Source organism: Tetranychus urticae, chromosome 1 (genome assembly GCF_039701765.1).
Source record: "Tetranychus urticae isolate SD_2017Ah chromosome 1, NJAU_TeUrti_SD_1.0, whole genome shotgun sequence".
Classification (NCBI taxonomy): domain Eukaryota; kingdom Metazoa; phylum Arthropoda; class Arachnida; order Trombidiformes; family Tetranychidae; genus Tetranychus; species Tetranychus urticae.
This window is the reverse complement of record NC_142958.1, coordinates 20,938,635-20,950,310: the sequence shown is the minus strand read 5'-3', so window position 1 is coordinate 20,950,310 and position 11,676 is coordinate 20,938,635. Positions and strand designations below refer to the sequence as shown.

The 11,676-nt window shown below is 32.6% G+C and overlaps 2 protein-coding genes and 2 long non-coding RNA genes across 6 annotated transcripts in view; 2 read left to right on the top strand and 2 right to left on the bottom strand.

The window, feature by feature from the left end:
* Positions 1-71: 71 nt before the first annotated feature.
* LOC112538549 (uncharacterized) lies at positions 72-2,215 on the top strand. Its single transcript, XR_003081727.2, has 4 exons — positions 72-434; positions 542-848; positions 1,001-1,133; positions 1,201-2,215. It is a non-coding gene; the product is annotated as an uncharacterized LOC112538549 (long non-coding RNA).
* Positions 2,216-2,918: 703 nt separating this feature from the next.
* On the bottom strand, positions 2,919-5,825 carry LOC149094753 (uncharacterized). The gene is made up of 4 exons (XR_016197783.1): positions 5,652-5,825; positions 3,886-5,497; positions 3,590-3,801; positions 2,919-3,441 (listed from the first exon to the last, which is right to left on the bottom strand). It is a non-coding gene; the product is annotated as an uncharacterized LOC149094753 (long non-coding RNA).
* LOC107372131 (uncharacterized) overlaps positions 4,230-11,676 on the top strand; it is a 24,244-nt gene continuing 16,797 nt past the window's right edge. Inside the window, exon 1 of the mRNA XM_015940293.3 lies at positions 4,230-5,465. Within this exon, the coding sequence (XP_015795779.2) occupies positions 4,230-5,465 (1,236 nt within the window). The remainder of the gene's footprint in view (positions 5,466-11,676) is intronic.
* The window catches only part of LOC107372140 (uncharacterized), a 7,565-nt gene continuing 6,084 nt past the window's right edge, over positions 10,196-11,676 (bottom strand). For 2 of the 3 annotated variants that reach the window (XM_089265958.1, XM_089265957.1), the window contains 2 exons: positions 11,264-11,313; positions 10,196-11,175 (listed from right to left, as the gene is read on the bottom strand). In XM_089265958.1, the coding sequence (XP_089122084.1) occupies positions 10,435-11,175; positions 11,264-11,278 (756 nt within the window). In that variant the 5' untranslated portion in view covers positions 11,279-11,313 and the 3' untranslated portion in view covers positions 10,196-10,434. Of the gene's footprint in view, positions 11,176-11,263; positions 11,423-11,676 lie in introns of those variants that run through there. The other variant, XM_015940305.3, reaches the window with a different exon arrangement.

The window sequence follows — 11,676 nt, the reverse complement described above, 5'->3', positions numbered from 1 at the left end:
TTTTCATTGGCTAATGCGATTTGAATAAAGGATTAGGTTAAGATTGGATTTTATGGGATCAGATACGATTACTAGATCTTCATTAAAAACATAACAAAGCTCTGAATTCAATTTGATTTAATCATCTCTATTGCTTTTAAATCAAGTAATTTTCATTAGTTATTTTCCAAGCTAATAAAATATTTACGATTAATGATTGTTTAATGTTCAATTGCAGTTTGGATTACTCTTGTCTCTCTAAGTAATGAATCATGAAAAGTTACTGGTTTCATCTGTTTCTTACTTGGATTAAATTGTTTTGTTTTTTAAACAGTGATTAGCTGATTAAATCCTTTAATTTTACTGTATCATTTGATTAGAAATGCTTTTCATCATAAATTGTCTCCAGTCGATTAAATTACGAATGTGCTGATTGTTTTCACTGATTTCTTGTGGTAAGTATTGAAAACGCTTTTCTTTACGGCCTTTTGCACTATAATTTCAATTGTTTTTATTTTCATTCAATTTAATACTTTTGAAACTATTGAACTATTGTTTACAGATTAATGATGTTAATTAACAGATAAAAGAGTATACGGGCATCCATTTTGGTTACATTTCACCCATCAGCTTATTCAAAAGCTGACATCTTCTCACCAGCTTTTTCAATGTAACCCATTGTAAAGGAATGGCATTTTATCTCCTGTTTTCCAAATTTTTTCACCACCAAATCAAAGTGAAACAATTTGAATTACTTTTACTCTCAATAAGCAACCTTATTACTTTTAATCAACACAACGTTAATGCTTAAATGTTTAACTCTCTTTCATCAAAATCAGTCATAATTTGACTGAAGGCCAAATTATTGGGTAAGTTTTCAAATCAAAGATCTGACCTTATCATCAACCAACACCAAACACTTGACCCTCGCCCTGATATTACTACCTCTTATCAATCTACTGATCAATATATTAACACCTTTCTTTCCCTGCTTCATTATTTCTAAATTGTTGTGATTCAGTAAATTATTAGCCCTTTACTATAAGGATAGCAGTCATTTTTTTGGACCAATTCAACCACCGAATGCAGCAAACTTTGGAGTGAACCAAATGTGAATCAATATTGGATAAACCTTTTTTTTTGTGGTAGATTTGGTAAGATCACAGACTTGAAATTTTACATTTGCTGTTTTTAATTGTTTACATTTTATTTTTAATTCAGGTTTAAATCCAGCTCATTGGAAATGGAAAAGTAGTATTGTTTTGTGCAATGTTTGGCTCTTCTTCAACAATCAAACGCTTCACTTGAAACACAATACTCTCCTGTTTACTGATTACTTTTTGTAACCAGCAAAAAAGGCGATTGGACGGTTGGAAGGTCAATTATTGGTGTTTTTGTTAAAAAATTATTTACCTGGTTGGTTTTGGTTAAATATTATTCTCGGGTGGAGAGAAACTCAAACAGCTGAAGGTTTGATTATACAGTCAATTGGAAGGCTTGATTGAAGGCAGACACCATTTCGATCATCATCTCAATCATCAACATCATTAGAATATATTTGTTAACCCATTATTTTGTTCTGTATTACAATGTTTTCACTTCTTTTTACCTCTTTCTCTATCTCTCTCTCTTTCTATCCCCATTACCTCTTTAGGTTACTTCATGATGATTCTGTGTATTTCAGCATTCACTAAAGACAATTAAGTTTACCTGTTACTGAAAATCACTGGTAAAGGTCAACGTTTCGTTTCCTTGTTTATATTTAGTAAATGAATCTGGTTTACTTTTACATTTTAAACAATTAGCCTAAATAGTAAATAGACTTGTCAACGTTTCAGTTATATGCGAAATCAGAGAGCAGATTAACATTTAATTCAACATCCATCCATCTGATAATTTTAAAAGTCAACAAGCAACATTTAATCTCTTTGGTTAATTCAATGTTTCCTTCATTAAATCATCTATCATGGTAATTGATCATCAAACTGGTTAATTGTCGCCGTCTTTTGACCATTTAAACCTTCATCTTCATCAAGACTGCTTTTCAATTGACTAATGCCATACAAAAAAATGTTTCCTTCAATTGAATCTCTTTAAACACAGAAGAATCAACAGCTAAGATTTCAATCATCATTAAACATCTCAATTGTGCCATTAGATAGTTAAATTGCTTTTATAAATCACTTTTGATTAAACAAAATAACAATAATCTTGCTGTTGTTGGGTGTTGAACCTGATCTTGAAAGATTCATTTTGTCATACATTTGTATTTACATTTATTCAGATAACTTGCAATGTTAATCATGATTTATAAAAATATGAAAGCAACAATAATCCAAATAATAATTGAAATAATTGCAAGTTTGATTGGCTTTCATTACAATTTTGGGTGTTGAATCGGTTAATTTATCCTCAATTAGCTTTTGATATCTTCTGATTTTCGGGATTGGCTTTTAACCTCTTTGGTTTGTTATCAAACTTAGGCTTCATCTCTGATTAATTGTTATTAAGTGACCTACAATTGAATTAATAATTAATGATTAACCTTTTTCTGACAGTTGATGTAAATTAATTGATTGGGAACAGAAATACAAGAAAAAAACTGATTTCATTTCAACAGTTGTAACTTTTCAATGGTTACCGGTTAATGTCCTAATACACTTTTAATGTAATCAAATAATATTTTACCCAAAAAAACAACAACAAAATTGATATATTAACTTGTTTCAAATGCAATTCAACTCAACAATCAACAAGAAGAAATATTTTTAAATCATTTCATTAATCAAAAGGCAGTTTTCTTGGATCCACTAATCAACTCATTAAATGTTAATAAATCCATCCATACATTAAACAAATTGTATATTAATAAATCTACTTAATAAGACTTTTGTTTGCAGCTGATTGTAACAGTAATATAAACATAATTATATTAATCGTAAGGTAAAATGTTGGATAAATTTAATATCACAATTATTCAACTCACAGATATCAGATTAAAGACTATCATTTGAATTTGTTTGCAATTATAATTCGTAATAATCTTCTTAATATAACCATGTTAACTGGAATATTATACTATTATGTATCTCACCACCAAGAATCACTATTATTAAGCTTCATCTTACAATTGTATTGTTTCCTTGCCATCTTATAATGGTAACAATGTTTCCATTAAACAATTAACATAATTAAATTGGTTACAAATAAACACTATTGTTGTCCAGTTTCAACCTTTCATACCAAGAAACGCTTCTCCTATGGATACTTTGACGGACAAGCTTGAATCCCGTTAACAGTAGAGGTTGTTATCAGTTGAGTGTGATTCCAAGTATTTTCAACAGGATTAATGTTGATTGTCCTTTGTCTTATTGGATTAAAATGTATAACTTGTTATGATTAGCCAACAATCAAGCTTCCGCCCTTCTAAGTGTTCCAATTTTTGTACTTGAAAATGAGGCTCTGGTGACACAATGGAGTGAGAAGATGATGATGTTGATGAAAAAGAAGAGATGAAAGGTAAGAAGGAGGGAGGAAAGGAGAAAATTTTCAATGAAAAAGACAGGTAACCGGTCTTGGCATCGATTCTTTCTCAAACTTATTTTCTCACCTTTTTTACATCTTTCTTTCTCTCTCTCATCTGGCTCCCTAAGTTACCTGATTTCAATGAACATTCAATCCAGTTTGAGAGTTGTCTGTGTTGAGCCAACATTAACTGACATCCACAACAATAAGAGAGTAAACATAAACATTATAAACATTATCGTTCTCATTTTTGTGCCTTTTCTGTTCATTCATTTTAAGCCAATGTTTACCAGCAATCTTGGATTAAAGTTTACAAGATCATCTGTTAATGTTGTCCAATTTTAGTCCAGTCGGAATAACAACTTTAAAATGTAAAAGTACCTTTCAATTTTAGTACATTGATGGTCATTATGCCCAATACAATCAACCTCAATCATCATGAGTTTAACTACCTTGCCAAGGATCAGGTGAACCCTTTTCTGTGCATCACCAAAATGTAATCTCGCGTAATCATCTTGACATGTCTTAATATTTGTTGATACTTTTTTATCCGCTAAACAAAAAACATCGACAGCTGTGACTTTTATTTTCTAGTCGTTTTATTAAGTTTGTTTTTTCTCTACTTGGCTGGCTTTTCATCTGGCCATTGTTTTCCAACTTCCATTGAGATACAAAAAAGTGTGTTTTTGTACCAATTATCGGTTATACTGTTTATAACAAGCACTATGGATACCCTTGCTTATGGTTGGCTGTCAAACTGTGCTATTGCTCCGGCCATTGGTGCACTTTCCGTTTGGATACTGTTTATGTTTAACATTTATCGATCAGAATGGAGAAATGTTGATATCTTTTTGGTTTTGATAACATTACAACAGCTTCTCTCTTGTTCATCAATTTTTGCATATTCACTTGTTAATATCATTCGTTCCCGAGTGGAAACATCATGTAATTTAACAGTTTGGTCATTGACCACACTCCGTATTTTTCAATTGTCAACCATTGGTTCACTTGCCATGGACCGTGCTTTAACCTTAAAATGGCCTTATAAATATCGTTTCAGTGTTCGCTCAAACCAAATCTGTTATCATGTTGTTGTACTTGCTCTCATGTCAGGTTTAGTTGGAGTTGCTGGTGTTTTTGCACGAGTCTCATCAACTCAACAATTTAATGATGGCCGATCATTTCCATCATCATCATCATCTTCATCGTTATCATCTTCATCTGTAACATTATCTTCATCATTACCATCCTCATCGTTATCCTCAGCACCTTCATCACCATCTTCAACTGTATCCATATTAACCACAACCTCACCGTTGTCAGATCAGATCCTGTCAACAATGCCATCCAATCATACTCAATCTTCAGCTGGAACCTTGATCATCCCAATGAGCTCTCTAAACAACCATGTATGCAGTTTAAATCCACTTTCATGGGACATTCGGTTTAACCTTTTCTTCACTTGTCTCTGTGGTCTGTTAACCCTTTTAACCTTATCATCCTTTGTTTATATCGAGTGCAACCGTGATACCAATGATTCAACAAGGTCCACACCAAAGTCTAAAATGTTGCCAAATTCACGAATATCCTCTTTTGGTGATCTTGCCATTGAAAATCTTGGTTCCAATGATAATATAACCAATAGTAAATATCACTCGCCAAGTTCAATGGGAAGTGGTGGTGGCAGTGGTGGTAATGAGGGTGTTGGCGTCGGTGTAGGTGTTGTCAGTGTAAATGGTGGTGCAACTGGAACCGGAAGCCATAACAGTTTACAACGATTCTACAGCATAAGCAAAGAAGAATCAGTCAACAGTAATAATAATTTCCATCCTTCTCATCATCATCCAAACCATCATGGGAATGCCAATATTCTCAATCATATACGATCATCAGATATGAGATGGGCCGTTGTTGTTGCCATTACAAGTTTAAGTTATGCCGTTAACCAAGGTCCATCACTGGTAAGTTTCATTAAACATAATAACACCAATACCTTAATTACAAATGCAAATAAAGCAAAAAAAACACAGTTCATTCAGGGTCATCTTCAGAAGATACATAAAAAACAATTTCATTTATCAATTGGTTTTGTGTTTTCTTGGCAACAAACTGAAAATTTGTATTCAAATAAAAAAATGAAACCTTACCTGAAAACAACAGTTTACGCATTTAATACACAAAATGCTTTCAGGGGGAAATGATAATGTTGAAAAAGTGGTTCAACACAGAAAAGGTTGTTTGTCCTTTTTTAATGTCATTTTCATTCAAGACATTACCTTTAAAAACAGCGTATAATTAACAATATACATATACCAGTAATTAACAACTGTAAAGTGAAACAAAAACAAGCAAAAAAATTATTCATAGTGAAAATGAAAGGAAACGGTAAAGGTATTCCTGTATAACATGCAGTTGACATTCAAAGTGAAACTTTGCGCGGTTATTATAAATATTCATAGGAAGTGATTTAATTTCAACATTTAAAGAGTTGGTTTCCAGTAATTTAACCGATTAATAGCACCACATAAATCTGACGATTGTTTAAGTCTACTGAAGTCTACTTACTACACTCGATGAAAGGTTTCCATTCAATTGCCATCCAATTGTAATCTCAATGACAATATTGTTGTGTGCTAATGACAATTATGATATTTATTAGTGGTACGGAACGCTACTAGAATAGTAAGATGATAATGGTAAAATTGAGAACTGAGAAGCAAGAAAAAAGGTGCATCAAAGGTAAAAATATGAAAAAAGCTGTGAGGCCATTTTTTTCAGGCCTCACAGAAATTGGCTTAATGAGGCATCAGAAGGATAACAAAGAGTAAAGGAGAGAGAGAAGATGAAAAAATGAAGAGAAGGGAAGAGAAAAAAAAAGAATTAGAAGAAAGTTGAAAAGCTAGATTCCAACGAGAAGAATGGTAATGAGCCTGATATTAAACAGCTTTGCGTTATAATGAGAATTCTGTGGAGCGCTAAAAGTTCTTGTCTCCTTCATCATCTTTTTTTCTTCTTCGCCATCTCTTTCTTTTGTGTCTATCCGTCTGGAATTGCTTCTTGAAACTCTGTTCGTTTGTTTCCATCAGCTTTCCAATTGACTTTCCACTTTTGCTTCATTTCATCTGATCTTTTTACTATGGCCAAGTTGTTGACTTTCCCAAACCTCTCAAACCCTTGTCTTCATCAATGTGGATAGTTTCAAGGTTAGAATGATGAACATCATGATGATGCTCATGTAGCTGATGATTGTAATGATAATAATGATAGTAATCTTGATCAGATAACTTGTTTCAACAGCAAACTTGTTTCCTTGATTCCTTGAATTGTGACTTAATTAATCCCCAAAAACCACCCAGAATATGAAATTTTCATTTTACTTTTCTTCTTCTTCTCTTCCAATCAAAAATTTCATTCTCAACCTCCCACACAAATCATTGATTAACGATACTTGTTTTTCATTATAACCATTTAAAATCAATTAATCATTAATTGACTGCCAATTGACTTGGTGACTATTTTTTTTGTTAGATTGTAAATTAAAGTGAAAGCAACATAAAAAATTGCTGTAAACTAACCATCAGTCCTGTTGTATCAACAAGGTACAGAAAGGCCAAAAAGTGGACTTTTCTCAACCATTTTTCCTATCAACTATTAATGAAACTTTGCACTTGATCAAGATCATTCTCGTTGATGGCCGAGAATATAAAAAGTTAAATTAACCTTTTTTTTCTCGTTCTAATCTAACCTTCTCAGCATTTAATGACATTATTAACTCTTGTTGATTTTTCTCTCTCTTTAACTGATTCTCCGGTTAATTGTAACCAGTTTCAATGTTTGTTCAATGGTTTATAATATACATGAGAAGAGATACTTTCTTATGCCATTTGCTCATCAACAATAATTTGAGGCAAAAACACACGCAAACTAAACGCATGTATTAACACAATCAACTTCCTTGCCTGCCTAGGGCACAATCAATCAAACCACAATCAAATCGTGATCAGCTGATTCTGGGTTTAACAGCAATCAAGTAACTCCTGTAAGAAACAGAGAAAGAGAGAAAGAGAATTAGAAATTAATGGTTGATTTAATTTTGATAACATTAAAATCAATGTATAATAGCAATAATATTGATAATAATAATGATATCGTGAAAAAGGTAACAACGGTAAAAAAGTAATAATCACTTGAAATGCCATATAAAGTACAATCAAATGAATAATGATTACCATTGACTTTCACATTTCTTTTGCTAGGTGCATTAGTATGCAACTTGTAAACATATTTATGGTTAATTGTCATTCTTTAGGCTCTTATAATCATCATTATTATCATTATTAATAATATTATCATTACAATTGTTGCTTAAAATAATAAAGTGTTATAAATAATTTACTCAATGCTTTTCACTTCTCCTTACAAATGCATGTAAATGTGTGTTTTTGTATGTATGTGTGTGTGATTAAAGACAAAATTATACTTGAACCTTTACTGACCTTAACCAGATTGTATTATTAACAATTATAATTAGTAAAAAAAGAGAGAGAAAAATCAACACTAAAACATTGTTTTCTGAATTTATGTAAAATGCTGTTGTTGACTGATGATCATCATGATTAAATCTTGACTATATTTGTGTGTGTGTGTGTTTCAAATTTAACAGGTAAAGATAATAACAGTCTAAGTGCATATTTATCAAACTAAAGCCTAAGGTTAAGTTACAATATTAGTCTATTGAATGAAAATGAAAGATAATAATTCTGTGAATCTGCAAAGGCAAATGTATCAGTATTATGTTCATGTAATGAACATGAAACTGAGAAGGAGGAAGAAGAAACGAAAGCATCATGATGATGATGTTTAGAGACAAATCTTAATCATCATTTGGGTTTCATTAAACAGGGTAAGGTTAGGATTGGGTCTTGGTTAATGAGGAAAATTTGCTCTCAAATTTGTTAACTTTAACAACTAAACCTTTCATTTTTCATGCTGAAAATTATTCTCAATATTCATGTTGATGTTACCTGTTCCAATAACATTGAATTGTTCCAATAATAATGATAATTCTGTTGTATAAAATTATCGATTGCCTTCCATTAGATTCCAGTAATGATTGGAGAAAAAAAATACAAATTTGATCGATTGGATATTTGTTTTTCATTAACTCCGTAAACCAACAATCCCGTTTCAAGTTCAATTCAACCGCACCTTTTTTAGCTTATCATGAATTGATTCTTCTCCTTGACTTTTTTTACTGTTTCCACCAAAATGATCATGAAATAAATAAAGACAACAAGTAATGTTAATTATTCCAATGATTTAATACGTTTCTGTGATTACAATTTACTAAAATTGTTTTAGTTGAACACAAAATTGAACTGAAACTTACGCTCATTTGGCTTTGTTTTTAAGCTCAATATTGAAATCTTTGCTGATGTGGTTTGTTCCCTGTTTATATTGCAATTGATTGATCATCTGTTCAATTTGTATTGTTACTGTTACACTCGGTTAGCGGTTTAAAGCACACATTGATTCCTCTGATGATTGCCATTTCAAGCCGTTCTGGCCAATCAGCTATGTTGTCATAACAGGTTTGCATACGATTACATGTTTAACAAAAGTTGTAATCACCATAATCACCATAATCATCATCGTTATCGTTGTCATCATCAACCGATCATGTAATAACTTCCGATGAATGAATGAATGAGAAGAAGAGGAAAGAGAGTAAAATGAAACGAAAAAAGAAGGCTGAGAAAAAGAGAAACAAAATCAAGTGAGAAATAAATGATGAAGTAATTTGCAATCAATGATAATTAAAAAAGTGTAACCCATTGGAGCAGAAAACATTGAATGAAGAGAAAAGAAGAGAAATTCAGAGAGAAAAAGTTGATTCAGAAAGAGATTCTTAAATGATTGTAAGTCATTGCCATTCCCTATCCATCAACATCAACCTCGTTACTTCCCTTTTACTGTTTTCATTGCTTTATCATTTATTTTAAGATGAATTCTTGCTCTTTTTTTGTATTTCATTTTCTTCTCTTCATTCTCTATTTCAAGTCATTTGATGAAAAAGAGAATCAGAGACTAGAAAATTTCTTCATCATTCAGGTAACTTACTGTTCATTTCATTTCATTTTCCTATTCAGTCTTTCTCTTTCTCCTTTTGTTTCCCTTGTTTATTTTCCGTAGCGGTTCCACGTTCATTCACATCTTTTTACAGCACTCCATGTGATTTCAAAGTTCATATTCACAATTGTTGTTATGATCAACACTCAACAATGCTGATCATGTTGACAGATGCACTTTTGTCGACTTGAGCAAAAAATAATTGTTATATCATTAATCCACCAAAAACAATCTGGAATATTGGTTAACAAATTATACTCCATTCTGGTTGTATTTACAAGCCATTCTCGCCAATGAACCACCAACATGAAAACATCCATTAATCATCCTTTTAACCACATATTAAAGGTCGAGTAATTGGTCCTTTTCTTGGGTTAATTTGTTGCTCAGCTTCACAGGGTTTCCAACATTTCTATCATTACTGTCTGAAGTTTATAAAAAAAACAAATGAAATATTTAACAATAATTTTCAATAATCTTACTCTTTGGTTTGAAGGGTCTCTGAAAAATAATGGCGATGAACATAATTTGAAAAAAAGTTAAAAAAAATTAGATAAATTGATTGACCGATAAATGTTATTTTCAGTCTTTATTAAACACTAAATACTAAAATTTTTAACAACTTTGACTGGGCACCTTTCATCAGATTAAGTCCAGAACAACTGGCTACTTTTTTGGCATATTATAGCTTTACACAATACACAGAAATAGGACGAAATTACAAACATGTATTTGTCTTGTCTTTAACTCGATTTGTCTTGATATTAAACACTTGAATTATTAAGTTACAATTTTGTTTGCTTATCGACCGAATCCGTAACCAGCTTTACCACCGATTCCTTTGACTCCTGCGGCTCCTGCAGCACCAGCAGCCTGCTTGAAACCAGCAGCACCAGCAGCACCGGCTTTACCACCGGCTGCACCTGCAGCTCCAGTAGCGAATCCCTTTTTACCACCAGTAGCTCCACTCTTGAATCCACCGGCTCCAGCAGCACCAGCAAAACCACCTTTAGCTGCTTTTCCTCCAACAGCACCACCGGCAGCACCATGAGCAGCAGATTTGCCGAATTTGAAACCTTGGCTCATTCCGAACTTCTTGACTGCTCCGAACTTCTTGTTGTAACCAGCTCCTCCAGCCTTAGAGAAACCTCCCTTAGAACCAAACTTTTTACCGAAAGCACCAGAAGAGAAACCACCCTTAGAAGCAGCACCCTTTGATCCACCAACAGCTCCTTTAGCGCCATAAGCTGCACCTCCCTTTGCTCCTTTTGCACCAGCGGCATAACCAGCTTTTCCAGCCTTTCCACCAGCAAAACCGGCAGCTGCCCCACCAGCCGCTGCTCCTTTATAAGCACCGAGTCCTGCACCAGCTTTACCACCGATTCCTGATTCGGCACCTTCTAAATCAGCTGATACATCTCGTCTTTCTCTTTCCAAAGCTACTTCTTCTTCGCCATCGAAAGTTTCCTCAGCATCGAATTCCTCTTCGGCACGGACAAATTGAACACAAAGGATAAGAGTTGAGGCGAAAAGAGCGAATAACTGAAACCAGAAAAAAATTAAGTAGTAAAAGTAAAATTAGTGGAAAAATCTAATGTTAGTTGAACAATAATAGTTAAACGATATTTACCAATTGCTTGTTCATGTTGATTATTTGTGGTAATGCAAGAAAATTTTTCACTGAAATGTAGAAAAGTCAAAGTTGTTAAAAGTAAAGTTAGTAGTAGTGGTTTAATTAGTAGATTACAAAGAGTTGTTTTGATTTTTTACTATCTCAATGAGCTCTGAAACTCAACTTGTATTGTTGAAACTTTTTCCGAGCTCTTATATACTCAAATTTGGGAAACGGGAAGAAAAATGAAACTAGAGGTGAGTTTATCTCATTAGCCTAGTAATATGGTTTTTCTTGATTCGAGTGATTAAGAAAAGTAACCAATTATTAGCCTGGTTTGTTTTAATAGTTTTGTCTTTCCTTGGATTTACATCGATAAGACAAATTTCGAGTTGGGTTGCATTTAGTTACATTTGCTGCTTATTTCAAAA